Source organism: Grus americana, chromosome 7 (assembly GCF_028858705.1).
Source record: "Grus americana isolate bGruAme1 chromosome 7, bGruAme1.mat, whole genome shotgun sequence".
In the NCBI taxonomy this organism is placed as follows: domain Eukaryota; kingdom Metazoa; phylum Chordata; class Aves; order Gruiformes; family Gruidae; genus Grus; species Grus americana.
The window spans coordinates 23,023,047-23,038,015 of record NC_072858.1 but is presented as its reverse complement, the minus strand read 5'-3'; the positions used below and the strand labels follow the sequence as shown (position 1 = coordinate 23,038,015).

The following is a 14,969-nucleotide window of genomic DNA, read 5'->3' as shown; positions in this document are numbered from 1 at the left end:
TTTGCTGTCTGGACTAATGTGTGTGCAGCCCCCTGTTCCCCTCCTCGGAGTGGGTCCTAGCCCTCTGAGCATCCAAGTAGGGTCCAGCACCGGTCACGGGAGAGATGCTTTGACACCTTTTTAACACGCTGGACTGGCAGGAGACAGGCGCGGGGACTGCCAGGCGCTGCCGGAGCGGCGGGGGCGGCGCTCCGTGCTCACCCTGCCGCCATATGGCCGAGCGCCTGGCTGGGCCCGGGCGGGGGGGACGGCCCGCGGGCTGGGGCTGCACCGCCCGGCCCCGCCCGCTCCCGCCGCCGGCCGGCCTGAAAGGGGAAGACGGGCGGGCGGCAGCTGCTCCCCTCCCACTGCCGCGCCCTGCCTCTCTGTGCCGCCACTCGGGCCGCGCTCCCAGCGGGACTCGCTGCAGGTGGGTGCCGGCTCCGCTGCCGATGGGGCAGGCGCGGCGGAGGGGTCCGGGTCCAGGGCGGGCGGTCCGAGAGGAGCCGGCAGCGCTGCGGTCGGTGGTCCTCAGCCTCCATCCCACCGGGACGGCTCTCGGCCCCGCAGGTCTGCGGTGCCTGCCTGTCGGGGCGCCCGCGGTGAGTCCTGGAGACCGCCCCGCCGCCGCCGGTGCGAGCACGGCCAAGGGCTGCGGCGTCTACCCCGCCGCCGGCCGTCCTGCCCGAATGCCGTGCGACGAGGAGCCTCCTTCTGCCCTGGGTGCTCGCGGGGTCGGTGGGCTGCGCGGGCGGTTGGCTCGGTGTGAAGTGTGGGTGCAAGCAATGGCAGCTGCCCTGGGGACTGCACGCCTGCCAGTTGCGCTCCGGGTGAACGCTGAAGGGCTGGATTGAACTTTATGAGCTAATGGCAGAGGCACCTGACTGCTCCTCTGCTGCTGGAAAGGAGGGAAACGGTTCAAGTTCCCAGCTGTCAGCTTGGCCCTGGCCCTGCCAGGATGTATGTGTGAACAGCCTGGGTAACTTCAATAGGGCTACTAAAGGGCACGAGTTAAGCATCTGCTTAAGCGTGCAGGATCAGAGCCTTGGCACCTGAACAAATCTTCAAAGTGCTTTTGTGTAACTTGCGTCGTTTTCTTCTAGATTAGATCTCAGGAGTGTCTTCCCTCTCCTGTTCTGCCTCCTCGTCCTATGCATGCCTCCTCAACCCTTGTTTATGGCAGCTCAGCCAGGTCTCATTCCTCCTGTGTGCTCAGAGCCAAGGAGCTGTTTGGTTTGATTCTTTTTTTTTTTTTTTTAACATGAGGGCGTCAGTTGTTTTATTGAAGATAAGACTCATCTCTAGTTTCTCTACTGCTGTAATTCTGTCAAATGTGATCGGACTTGTCTGTCAGGACTTTATCAATCCCCAGTGCTTCCTACACAAGGTTTCACAACCTTCTGAGGTATTTAATGACTTCTTTCTTTTAATGTGGCACTTCTCTGTAGAAAGAAGCTGAAATCATAGGGCAGTAAATGGAAGACTTTTCTTCCCCACCCCTCTTGACCACTTCTCTAAAGTTTGGTGCACTTGTATCTCTCCAGTTTTCTCAAGAACTTGTTCAATTTGACTGTCATACAGACATAACCCCTTCTTAAGACTAAAACATGCACTGAACTGTCATGTGCTCTCATCTCAAGGTCTATGGCTCACATGAGTATTTGGAAATGGCCCCGAGCCTTTCTGTCTCTTGCATCCAGGGATTACAAATAATGTTCTTAAGAGCTTCAATGCTGCAGACCTGAGACTGCTCACAAGGAGCGCAGCTTCACACCAGCTGCTGCTCTGTCTTGCAATTGTGTTGCAAGTGAGGGGAAATGGCCATCCGGAAGAACTTGCTGTTGCAGAGCATCATGGTGTCACAAACCATCTCCGTCTGTTCCAGAAAACCAGGAAGCCCATGGATATGGAGTGGGGGGAGATCTCACTTACCACCTGGACTGATTTAATGTATGATGAGAGGCCAGGTGGGGAAGCAGATGTGTGGTGTTTGACACCATCCCCCAGCTCGAGTTCTTGAAGATGTCTGTAGTGTCAAATGTCTTGACAAGCTGAGATACAGATCTTTATTAATACTTTTCTCAGTTGTTATGGACCGGTATTTTCTTTAATACCACGGTTCCCTGGCTGTGACCTATGGACTGCCAACCTGCTGCTGGCCCACAGATTCCCATCTTGCCTGTAGAGCTTCCTCCATAAAGCTCTGATGATCCAGAAGGATGTTGAAGACGGCCCAAGGTCCCAAAAGTTTGGAACTGATTGGGGACTCCATCAATCTTTGTCCAAAATAGATGATGCCGTTGCGTGGAAGCAGTAGCACTGAGTGTGGTACAAAGTAAGAGTTATTCTGATGCTGACCTGATCACTGCTGTGATTGTTCCATTTGGTCTTTTGGGGATCTGGGCTTTCTTCATTCTGTGTGTTTTTTGTGGGCTGCCATGAGGATGTCAAAAGAAAAATGCTAGAAAGTGACACTGTGTCCTGAGCAGACAATCTGTGCACTATTCACTCTGCGTGCAAACAAAATTTTAAAAATCTCAGGGCTGCAGGCTGCCTGGGGAGGCTTATATTTGAAGGGTTTTTTTCTTGCTTATTGTTTTCTATACTAAAATACCAATATTAGTATTAGAATACTGTAATACTAATATTAGTATACCAGAATACTAATATTAGTATTTTAGTGTTAGTGTTATTTACCCAGGTGACTAGTGAAGCAGCTGTCTGTGATAATCCAAAACCAGAGCACGGAAGCCCACCAAGCACTGGGTTGGATGTGATTGATGGTTAGAATTCCCTGCTTCAACATATGCTTTGCTCAGTTTACACAGCCCTGTATCTTCTAGGTTTTTACTAGAGATTCTCCTGGGCAGCTCCTGCTTGTAGTGCAACATCTTCCTGCAGCGGCAGAATTGCTCTGAGCTGCATACCTGCTTGCCTGCACGGAGTTTTGGCTTCCATAAATTAGCCACAACTGGGTTGGCTGTCATCAACTTGATGGTAGCAGATGGTCCTGTTTTTTCTGGATCACACCCAACAGATGAGGCAAACTTTGGTTTCTTATTCCAGGAAGAGTTTTGAGCATCCAAGTGAAGATGCCATTTTTCCCTTTGGCTTCAAATGAATTGTGCTCCTTTGTTAACTCTTGAGAAGTTTACAGCAAAAACACTTCTTACTGTGGGCAAGAGCTGGATAGAGACTCAGACGCAGGAAGGGAAATAATTCAGCCCCGTGGATATGGGTTTTCTGGTCCTTGGCAGGAACTAGCCAATACAAAGTACTGGAGGAGAGGGAGAGATGTAAAGGGCAGGGTCCTTGTAATGAGGTCTTGCGGTGGGTTGACCCTGGCTGGAGGCTAGGTGCCCACGAGAGCTGCTCTGTCACTCCCCCTCCTTAACTAGACGGGGGACAAAAAGTGTAATGAAAGGCTCATGGGTCAAGATAAGGACAGGGAGAGATCGTTCAACAATTACCGTCTCAGGCAAAACAGACTGAACTTAGAAAAGAATTCATCTAATTTATTATCAAGCAAAACAGAGTAGAGGAATGAGAAATAAAATCAAATCTTAAAACACCTGCCCCCACCCCCCCTTCTTCCCAGGCTTAACTTCACTCCCGATTTCTACCTCTTCCCCCACCACAGTGCAGGGGGACAGGGAATGGGGATTGTGGTCAGTTCATCACACCTTGTCTCTGCTGCTCCTTCCTCCTCAGGGGGAGGACTCCTCACACTCTTCCCCTGCTCCAGTGTGGGGTCCTTCCCATGAGAGACAGTCCTCCACAACCTTCTCCAACATGAGTCCTTCCCTTGAACTGCAGTTCTTCATGAACTGCTCCAGCGTGGTCTCTTCCATGGGGTGCAGACCTTCAGGAGCAGACTGCTCCATCGTGGGTCCCCCACAGGGTCACAAGTCCTGCCAGCAAACCTGCTCTGGTGTGGGCTCCTCTCTCCATGGGTCCACAGGTCCTGCCAGGAGCTTGCTCCAGCGTGGGCTTCCCATAGGGCCGCAGCCTCCTTCAGGTGCCTCCACCTGCTCCGGCATGGGGTCCTCCATGGACTACAAGTGGAATCTCTGCTCCGGTGCCTGGAGCACCTCCTCCCCCTCCTTCTGCACTGACCTTGGTGTCTGCAGAGTTTCTCACATCTTCTCACTCCTCTCTCTGGCTGCAAAAAGCTCCCGCTAGGTGTTTTTTTTTTTTCCCTTCTGAACTCTGTTATCACAGAGGCGCTACCAATGTCACTGATGTGCTTGGCCTTGGCCAGCGGCGGGTCCGTCTTGGAGCCGGCTGGCATTGGCTCTATCAGACACAGGGAAAGCTTCTAGCAACCTCTCGCAGAAGCCATCCCTGTAGCCCCCTCCCTCCCACCACCCCTTGCCACACAAACCCAATGCAGGTCTGTTTGCTGCCCTTTCTTCGTGGGCTTCTCTGCTCAGACTGCTGGCTGTCAGAGGTTTTAGTACTTCAACCCAATAAAAGGCACCTGAATTAAAGAAACATCTTTCTTCAGAGCTGTAGCTGTTCAGTTACTTAAGTTAAATTGATGTAATCTATTGATATCAAAATCATACCATGTCGAACATGTTAAATAGGGCAAAATCAAGGGGCAAATTTTAGCCCACTAAGAGGTTTCTCAGGAGAGTTTGAGAGATGTTTGCTTTCTGCTCCCTTTCTGCTGTCTCCCATTTCAATTTCAGTGCTTTGCTGTGGCTTTGAAAGCAAACTCCCAGCAGCTGATGGTGGCCAGGCGTGCAGGGCAGGAGGGATGCTGCTGCCTGCAGTGGCAATCACACAAGGGCTTCCCCCTGCCCACCCCTCCTGGAGCAGGCTCTGGTCCTGGCTTCTACCGAGATGCCTGCTCTGCCCTGTATGCTGCAGCAGTGAAACTTAAAGCCTTGGTGGCACGGGCTTTTTTAATAGTGTTCTTGAACCTTGACTTCTGACTGTTAGTGTCAATTGTGGTGTTAGGGGGATTGCTCTGCATAAATCAGCCAGTTTGCATGGCTTTACCAAGCGCTTGTCATGACAACAGGGAAGGGTATGTTCTCCCTTTACAAGCCTTCTCCTTTCAGTGGCAGTGCTATTTCTTGCAATATTTGTCTGATTTAGCCCCTAGCCTGGAACTTCAGAGCACAAATGAGGAGGTGGTTCTGTCTGCTCTGCTCTCTGATCTAGTGTGGGATCTGCTGTATACTTGGATTTCACACCTCTGCAGAGGCACAGGCTGTGAATTCACCTCCCAGCAGAGTTGTGTTCCTGTGCCCAGCGGTTTGGAGGTTTCTGTTGAAGGCGACCCTTCTGCAGCCCAGCACTGGGGCAGGCAGCTGAGGTCCTGTACCCAGAGGGCTGGGCTGCAGCTGCCCCACACTGCGTACGGAGCTGCACTGCCCACGGTACCCACCGTTGCTGGAGGGTCCTACTGCAAAACTCATGAGGTGACTGTAGCTGCGTGTCCGGTGTTGGAAAGAGGTAAAGCAGGGGGGTGAGCAGGTGGATTTTGAGCCTTCCCGCATCTAGCCCATGTGTGCATAAGATTTAGGTCTTTTCTCCTTTCCCCTTTGCTGTCATCCTGAGATCCTAGCAGTGACTTGTGGCTGAACTAGAGATGGAGCCAGCAGAGTGCTGCCCTTAGAGCTGGTAGTTATGCCTTCATTACATCCCAGGAGCACTAAAAAGCAGGGATGTGCCTGGCTGAAAAGCTGCCTGTGCATCCAGCACAGATCTAGGGCTGGAGCTAGTTCCTTGGCCCAGGGTACCTCTCTGGGCACAGACAGAGCAGAGATTTGCTCTGGTGGTATTGAGCTGGGGTAGGAGAAAAAAAAAGGTCCCTTCCTGCAGCCTGGCACCCTCCCACCATTCAGGAAGATTTACAGCCTCCCTTGTTGCCTGGGCAAGGAGAAGGGGTTCCTGAGCTAGCACCTTTAGGGATTGCTCCTGAGGTTGTAAGGGATGAAGCAGCCAAGAGCAGTCTGAGTCTCCTGTGTTAGCGTTTGCCCCTGGCCTTAGGGGTGAGATTGACACCTTGCTTGTCATTTGGATTTTGATAGCCCCCAGAGGGTGAGAGCTGAGGGTCTCAGCAATGTCTGGTACGTAGGTCCATGGTAGGGCATGGTCCTTGCTGAAGATGGGTGACAATTTTTTTTTAAATAACTATTCCTTTCACCTGCACAGTTTCTTCACCTTTCACTTATCGCCTAATGAGAAAGCACCCCACCCCACATATAAAACTGCCTCTTCTGCTCCTCTTAACACACTTACATGTGTGTATGACCCACCAGGTGCCTCAGGACAAGCCTATACCTGTTGCTGTCATGGAGCCTGTCCTGAGGTCCCTGCTGTCCTGGAGAAGGCCAGCAGTAAGGGGCTGCCATCCCTCCCTCTCTCCCTGGAAGCTGCACGTGCTCTGGATCCGTTGTGCAATGTCATAGCCAAATGCTTTGCCTTCCCTGGTGCTGAGCAGGATAAATCCCCTTTGGGCCTCTCAAGTAAGCTGAGAACTAGACCAGCTTTGTGGGCTGTAGCTCTGTGGGGGCCAGCGCGGCTGGCACGAGCTAGCCTATTCTGACTGGCAAGGAGGCAGGATGCTGAGCAGATCCTTACTTTCCTCACAAGGCTTCTGCTTTCTTCTCTCCAGCCCATCTCCTTTCTCTCCATTCTCCTGGAGCTCTTGCTCTGTGTGTCCAACCACCCTCTTGGTATCTTCTAGCATTTCTCATACTTCTCATTGCTCCTGCCACCCAGTTGGCCCTAGGTGGGAAGGGTGGGAGTCCAAGCACTAGTTGCCTTTGAAACGGGAGGGTCTCAGCCAGCAGCTGCTCTGTTTCTTTCCCATGGGACAGGAGAGCAATGGGAAGAGTATGGCCCTTTTACACTCCCATGTCTCCACCCCCACTCACTATCTCTGGCCAGACATATCTAGCTGCTGAGGGGAGTCTGAATATTGTATTTAGAAGGATCTTATCCAGGACTTTCTTTCCTGCCTCTTAATTGATCAAGCAATAGTGGAGAGGCTGGCAGAAAATCTTGGATCAAATGCTGCTCTGCCACATCCCTGCAGCCCCCCTGGGACTCAGCATGTGGGGCCATCCAAAATCCACTTATAATTGTTCCCATTGTAACTTCTCCCCCCCCCCACCCTTCCTAGCATGTCTGAACTGGGTCCTCAGGACGTGGCTCTGCTTCTGACTGTTCCCAAATAATTATCACGTAATTCTTCTCCCAAAATAATGTAAGGTGTGGGTGAGGCGCGTTCGCTTCCAGTGATGTAGCAACACCCCTTACACAACAGAAATGCTGGGTGTTTCACCAAACTGGGAATAGGTCGATGGCCGCAGGAGTGTGACTAAGGGACGTCAATGTGCCACGGGTGTTGCACGTTATCTCTGGGGTTGCTTTCTGGGTTTGCCTTCTTCCAGTGCATCAGTATCCTGGCACCCGCTTTCCCTTCCCAGCCCTTTCCCCGGAGCCTCCCACGGCTAATCCGTAGCGGAGCAGCTCTCCTTCCAGACCCCTGCTGTGCTCTCTGGAATTGCGATTCCTCTCGGAGGGTCCTGCTGTGACCCAGGCTCGCTTCCGCCCTGTCTGCGCTTAGCAGTGTGGCTTGCCAGCCTTGTGAGGGCTAAAGCCAGAGCGTGCCTCTCGGCATTCCCACCGGGCTCTGCAGACCTCCCAGCAAGCTTGCACAGACATCAAGGGCTCAGAGGGAACCAGCCATTCTGGCTGGGCAGAAATAGAAATGAAATCCAGCTGTGCTGGTTCTGTAGCGGTAACCAGGGATAGAGCAGCGAGTGTCTCGGCTGGTGCTGTGACCCAGCAGAGCTCCTCCGGCTGTTCTCCCTCTCTAACGCTCTGCAAGTCAGTCTACTGGGTTTTGAGCCTTAGGAGCAGATCAGCACAGAGAAGAGATTCTGAATTTCTAGAAAACTCCCCTGGTACACCCTAGCATCTGACTTTGGTGGGGGATTTTTATTATTTTTGTCATGCTTTTTTGTTGGGCTTGTTTGTTTTCCAGTGATGAGCTCCAGACTGCTCTCTTCTCCCAGTTCATGAGCTTCTGGCTTGCAGCTACAATCCCAGTTGTTAGTTGCCCAAGTACATGACCGAGCATTTCATACTATATTAATGACATGTTTCTCTCCTAGCAGCAATGAAAATGATGAAGGTGCTACCATGCCCCGCTGCTCTTCTCTTCCTAGTGGCTGCATTCAGTCTGGAGCCATCTCACTGTGCCAAGGTGTTGATCATGCCCACCATAGTCTTTGACAGCCACTTGCGAGTCTTCATGCGAGTGGCAGAGGCACTGACTGATCGAGGCCATGACCCTGTGCTGCTACTTCATGAGGGTCGGGATTTGGAAACCTATCTGCCCAGCTTCCGCATGCAGAGGTACTGGGGTATCTTCAGCACACAGAGTGCAGATGCCTGGGTGCAGGAGAAGATAAAGCGTGTCTTCCAAGGGAAGATGACCTCTCTGGAGATGTTTTCCTTTTTGGAGAAGTACCTGGAAAACTGTGACCTAGTGCTGGGAAACTCTACCCTTCTGCAGAAACTCCAGCAAGAGCACTTTGACCTGCTGTTGGTGGACCCCAATGAGATGTGCGGCTTTATCCTGGCCCACATTCTCCGTGTCAAATATGCTGTGATCTCCACTGGTTTCTGGTTCCCAGCAGAGATTGGTGCAACTTCCCCCATTGCCTATGTCCCCGAGTTCAACTCCCTGATGACAGACAGGATGGGCTTCTTTGGTAGGACTTGGAATCTCCTAGTCTACATGATCACTCGTGTGGCCACAAAGCTGGTCATCCTGCCCAAGTTTGAACGTCTCATGGAGAAGCACAAAGTGGAGCCAGAGACATCCATGTTGGACCTTGTCCATGGAACTAGCCTCTTCTTCCTCTGTAACGATGTGGTGCTGGACTTTCCCCGGCCAACACTCCCCCATGTCATTTTCACAGGGGGGATCCTTGCTGAGCCTGCAAAGCCCCTCTCAGTGGTAAGTGCAGAAAAGCTTTGAGCTATGATTGCACATTAACCTGGGGACCTATTCAGTGCAAATCTGCTTTTGAAGAGTCTTGTAAATGCTCTGACACCCCAGGAGCCTGGAAAGCTGTTGTGTTATGGTGGCTGGGTGCAGCAGGAAGACAGGCAGCACTGAGGACTGTGAGGTTGCAGGGAAGATACAGAATTAAGTTGTCCATGCTGAAGTGGGATTTGGCTTCGCTGTCCGTGTAAAGTGGTGTGTGGAAGTCCTAAATTGGCAGTGTTGCCCCTGGGACTTGATCATGAGTAGTTTGTTCCTATACTTGAAGCGGAAATGAGAAGAACAATTAGTCTTCATTGCTTCATCACTGATTTCTGTCAATCCAGAATTTCCTCCTTAATCCTATTTCTCGCAGGGCATTTCTGCCCTCGAGCTTGTAGTCTTAAGAAACCATAGAGGAGAACTGTGCTTGTTCCTTCAGCAAATTCAATGCGGAATCCCAAAGTGTACAAAACTGAAGTGTATCATCCCCTTTTTCTCAAGGTCCAGTCCTGAGGGAGAACTCCCCAGGCATCCCAGAGGTTTTCTCTGGCATGTACCTCCCTATCCCCAGTAATAAATTCAGAGGGACAAGCTCTTAGAGCCTCAAACTGAAGACAATATGGGAACAGAGCAGGACCTGTCTGCCATTTCTGCCATTTCTCCCATTGCCTGACCACTTTTACAAACACTGAGGGGAAATAGACCTGGATAATGACACTTGGGCAGTCAGGTTGTCCTGGTGTCCCAACTAAGGGTCTGAAACAGAGGTAAGGTTAGAGGCCTGTCAAGATCTCTGATGGCAGCTTTAATAGAGAAGAACTTTTGGGTGCCAATTTTTTTCCAGTTAAAAGGGAAAAAGTGAAGTCAGGTGCTTTAGAACAGAAGTTCTCCAGATGTGTATGGCTGCACATCCCCCTTTCCCATGTGGCACGGCATGCAGGTAATGCAACACATGTAGGGTGCTCCAAAAGCTGTGTCAGAGAGTGGCTACCTCACAGGTCTTGCAAAACATTGGCTTGGTCCAATCTGGCCACGTACACACCTGCCTTATAAAGAAGGGAGTTGTTTGCTGTGGGATTACTCATGTGCTTCGCAGCTTCCAGAACTCATCCCAGGGCGCCTAAGGGAAGAACGATGGAGATAAGTCCGGAGCCCTGCAGTAGGCGGTGGCTGTCGTGCTAGCAGGCAGGCATGTGTGTACCCAGGTTACGGGATGCCAGCAGGAGAGCGGGCTTCTGTAGGTCTAGGTGTAGCTTAAGGAATCTCCCATCTGAACTGGAGCAGAGTTATGTAGTTAAGGTGTTTATTTCCTCATAATTGAAACACTGTGATTGTGAGTTCCTCTAATTAGGACTCGGGGAAATACAAATATGTATTTGAGAGATGGTGAGAACTCTTGGTGGTCAACCATGCTTCCGTAGCAACTTCAATGCTGTTTCTGAAAGTCAAATGTTAAGGCACAATTACAATGGATAACAGAATCATCTGTTTTATGAGTCATTGTACTTTTATTTAGGAAAGTAAAACTAGCACTTTCTCTTCTTTAGCAGTTTTAGTGGTTGTATTGCTCAAAGGATGTGAAACTCAAGAGAATGGAAAAACCAAAATCTCTTAGTTGAAAACTTTTTGGTTCTTGGTTGTTGGGTTTGTTTAGGGCTTTTTAAGCATTTCTGCAAAGATAGTTTTGAGTCCCTGAAGTATACAACAAAGGGCAAATATCCCCAGAGATTAACACTAAAACGTGCTTTAACTCTTCTGTACTATGATCCCCCAACCTGTAGACTGCTATTAATAAGATACTCTGAATTAATAATCCTATTTTTTTTCCTTTAATAACAGGAAGAACTGTTTTTTTCCCCTTCATGTTCTTCTACAGTGTTTATTTCAATGAAGTATTCATATTCAAAAGTAGATTTTATGAAACTACCCTAAAATGCTCCTGACCGTGATACATGGGAAACTTGAAGCAGGACAGAATCTGCAATGAGAAATAGGCTCAGGCCAGCCTGGCATAAAAGCGAATAGTCTGTGTTTGCTCCACAGGAGCTGTGGTGGCTGATTTCCTCTCCCTGCAGCCTTCTGGCCCTGGTTGAAAAAAAAGTGCAGGCTCTGTTCTAGATACACGCCTGTTTATGTAGCATTGTAGGTAGCCTCTAAACGAAGGACAAACAATTGTGGTTTTTGCTGGAGCTGTAGCTACCTCTCTGCCTAGTGACCAAAAACTAAATCTGCTATCTGTGAGTAGCTGTCAAGGATGGGTAGAAGTCTTCTGCAAGATGGCAAAACCTTCTGCCACCTCCAGGAGCCTTCGACATTGGAGAGTTTGTGGGGAATCTCTGGCGAGATGTTGTTCCTGACCGTGCCTGGATGATGTTTCGTCTGTTGTGTCAGCCTACAGATAGAGACCTTGACAGGCCTCCTGCCTTAGTGGTGATGGAAAATAGCCTTCCTCTTTTTACTCCAATTTCCTTTTCTGCTCTGGCTGCTCCAATGTGGGCCCTGCTTGCCAAACAGTAATTGCTTTACCTCCAAAGCAGGAGGTAGTGCTATGAAGTGCAAGTTTTTGGACACCTCCCCACAAGCTCCCAAGCCCAGCAGGTGCTCAAATAATTTCTGCCTGGCTGGGTGCAGAAATCACAGCGGTTTTAGAGTTTGTGGCCTGATGAAAACCATGTAGCTTTGTGCTCCAGGTGGATTTGGCTTCATCCTCTCCATAGACAACTTTCTACTGGCGGAGGCAACAGTGGGAAGGGCCTTTCTCCAACAAGACTTCAAGGCAGCTGTGTGTGTTCTGCCCACAGGGTCTGCGTCTCTGGGTGGAAGCAGCAGATGCAGGTGTTGTTGTTGTCTCCTTTGGCATCGGGATCCGAGCTCTCCCGAGCGACTTGGTAGAGAAGATGGCTGGTGCGTTTGCTCGTCTCCCACAGAGGGTGGTGTGGAGGTGAGGAGGGAATGGGATTCCTCTTAATTTGAGTTGGATGAAAATCAATGTTGAGGTGTGATTCATCTCAAAACACAGAATTTGCTTTCCATCTCTTGACCTGACTGAATTTATAATTGTTCTCTGTGTATCTCTCTTCCCTTTTTTTCTCCTCCCACAGATACTTTGGGCAGAAGCCAAGAAACCTGGGTGAGAATACACTGATGATGGGGTGGCTGCCCCAGAACGACCTGCTAGGTAAGGCTGGGCTCTGTGTGTGTGCGTGCGCCGCTAGCAACATCCCTGGACTTGAGCCCAAACCACAGCAAGGGTGTACAAGGACAACAGCACCTGTGTGGGTCTAAGTCTGTTTCTTGTTGTGAGCCTGATCTGTACAAAACATGGTCCTCGCCTAACACCTGTGTGAAGCTGCATCTTGGTCCCTATCTCCCTCCTCCTCCTCAGCAAGTTTTGGGCTGCCAAAAGCCAGGTGTGTTCCCAGATGGTAACATCCTTTCTGCTCAGCATGCCTGGTTTTCCCTAAACATACATCAATGCTATGTGTTGAGGAAGCCACCAGTAGCCCTGTTTCAGCGCGGAAGGCACTGACCTGCTGCCATTTCTTTGCCTGCAGGCCATCCCAACGTGAAAGCCTTTGTCAGCCACTGCGGGATGAACGGTATATTCGAGGCAATTTATCACGGTGTGCCAGTGGTGGGATTTCCTTTCTATGGAGACCAGTTTGACATCATGACCAGAGTGCAGGCGAAGGGCATGGGTATCCTCATGGACTGGAGCAGAGTAAAAGAGGAGGATCTTTACCAGGCCATCATCACAGTTATCTCTGACCCCAGGTGAGGCATATAGAAGCATTGAGCTCTTCCTTGGTGCAGACTGTATGTAGGGATGAGCATGTCTTTGTATTGATCCCTACTTATGTAGCCTGTGGTGTCTTCTGGACCAAGCAGAGTTGGAAGCATTGCTCAGCTGGCCAGATGTGTTAGTGCCTCAGTCCTGAGATGTGGTCCAGGAGGAGATACTCCAGCATTTGCTGTTAGTGTAATCTAGTCCTGTTTGGCTCTGACTGTAAATTTTCTTAGAAAGCTTTCTGAGATGCTGAGGCACAAATCTCTTCTCCTTTTAATGCCAGCCTGTCATCAGGGAAAGTGAGATCACAGCCTTACCTTGGGACCTCCCTGGTCTTCTCCTAACAACTTTCTGTAGAAACAGTTAGTGCAGGCAGTGGACTGCAGGTTGTGCTCTGTCTGCTCCTTCTGACAGCCAGGTACTCTTCCCTTTCCTAGATCTGCTCCACAGCAGTGACACAGGGCTCCCGCTGTGACACAGGCTCCCTGTCACACAGGACACGTGGAACTGCTACTGTTAGAAGTGCTGTCTGAGAGCTTAATGTTTTTTTGTTTGGTTGGTTTTTTTGTTTGTGAGCTATTAGGAGCTCTCAACTACTGACAGTGTACGTTGTTAAGGTGTTGCAACTCAGTACCTTGAAGGATTTGGCCAGTCATCAAGTGTACAACTATTGCTTGGGGCTGGGTGAGGTCCCCTCTCCTCAGAAAGCAACGATCCACGTGAACCCACCAAGCAGGGACTCAGGAGCTTAGTTGCCAATCTTTTTAACAACACACAAAGTACAATGCACTCTGGCTTGTGCTGCCATGGCTAACGATTGCCATCAGAGTGACTTTCAGAGGCAGACCAGAAGAGAATTATGGAAGAAACTTGCCACTCTCCCAAGGTATCATTTGGGACTTGAAAGCACCACTGGACATCTCAGACCACTTCTCAGCTGTGAAGCTCCTGTCAGAAGGGTAACTTCTTGTCTTCTTTCCTTGCAGCTACAGAAAAGCAGCCAAGCTCATCTCAGCTCTGCACCTGGACAGACCGATGCATGCTCTCAACAGGACAGTGTACTGGCTGGAGTACATCCTTCGTCACAACGGGGCACCGTATCTTCGCCCTGCTGTATACGACCTCTCCTTATATGAGTACTTCTGCCTGGACATCTTGGCTCTTCTCTTGCTGTGTCTGGCCAGTATTGGATTCGTCCTCTACAAATCCGTGGTGTGGTGCAGAAGGAAGGGGGCCAGCCCTGTGTATCAGAATGGCAATTGCATGAAAGGCCACTTCACAGAAGAGAAGAAATTGCAGTAGTGGCTCAGCGTGTTCCAGGGCACATCCCATCACTGTGAAACGAACTGCTGCTGTGCCAAGAAATGTACGGCATGCAGGCACGGAGAGACGTGAAAGATCAGCAGGTCTGGATGAGAAGAGAGGGGGGAGGGAGGACTATTGCACAGTCCTGCGTGCACACCTCTGTGCACAGCACCTGTGGGTGGGGGTGCGAATTCAGGCATGGGTGGAAGCACTTGGCCAGGATGCTGGGAATGGGGCATGGGTAGGTAGACTTCCAGGGAGGAGTACAAGTTGTTCCTTTTTTACTGCACATTGATTTAGATGCTGGTGTTGCTCTTCTGGCTTTTTGGATCTCCGTGGAGGCTGTGGAGGTAGGAATAGCATTTCATGTGTGGCAGACACAGTTTCTCCTCTGCCTTGTTACCAAGCGCCCCAGGAGTCAGGATTTCTTTATGTGCAGGTGAGGACCTGAAGTAGAGCTGCGGACAGGGAAGGGCACTGAAAGTATCATCTGTAAGAGAATGAAATTGGTCTGGTTTAAGTTCTGTGGGTAAATATTGTTCTTCCTGCTTCCATCAACCCTCTGCAATCCTGTTTGTGTTTAAGCTAAATTATTTTTTTTTAAAAATAAAGTTATATTCTTTCCCCTGTGTGGCAGTTCTCTCAGGATGTTGTTCAAGCAAGATTAAGGTGCTTTTTCTTCTTCTCACTGCTGCTACGGTCTCCACGTACCTCTGGATCCCTACAAACCTCTGTCAGCGACTTGTTTTGGTCTTCCCACAGGGTTTCAGGCAGTGTCTTCCCTCCTCTGCCAGCATGTGACATACACCCATGCCCATAGAGTCTCCAAACCTGTGATAAAAGAAGAATTTGGAACAGATGCAAGTACCAGGACAACAG

The 14,969-nt window shown here is 50.3% G+C and overlaps 1 protein-coding gene across 2 annotated transcripts; it reads left to right on the top strand.

The window, feature by feature from the left end:
- Positions 1-325: 325 nt before the first annotated feature.
- On the top strand, positions 326-14,713 carry LOC129208707 (2-hydroxyacylsphingosine 1-beta-galactosyltransferase-like). 2 transcript variants are annotated; one of them, XM_054831898.1, is made up of 6 exons: positions 326-409; positions 8,121-8,968; positions 11,800-11,939; positions 12,100-12,176; positions 12,553-12,772; positions 13,772-14,713. In XM_054831898.1, the coding sequence occupies exons 2-6, from the start codon at positions 8,123-8,125 to the stop codon at positions 14,085-14,087; spliced, it is 1,599 nt and encodes a 532-aa protein (XP_054687873.1). In that variant the 5' UTR covers positions 326-409; positions 8,121-8,122; the 3' UTR covers positions 14,088-14,713. The 2 variants fall into 2 exon arrangements, with proteins under 2 accessions (XP_054687873.1, XP_054687874.1); XM_054831899.1 differs by having other exon boundaries at positions 8,118-8,968; positions 13,772-14,707.
- Positions 14,714-14,969: the final 256 nt, after the last annotated feature.

Coding starts and splice junctions, on each gene's coding strand:
- LOC129208707 (XM_054831898.1), top strand. CDS start 8,123: ATGAAAATGATGAAGGTGCTACCATGCCCCGCTGCTCTTCTCTTCCTA. Junction 11,940..12,099: donor CCACAGAGGGTGGTGTGGAG/GTGAGGAGGGAA, acceptor CTCCTCCCACAG/ATACTTTGGGCAGAAGCCAA. Junction 12,773..13,771: donor ACAGTTATCTCTGACCCCAG/GTGAGGCATATA, acceptor CTTTCCTTGCAG/CTACAGAAAAGCAGCCAAGC.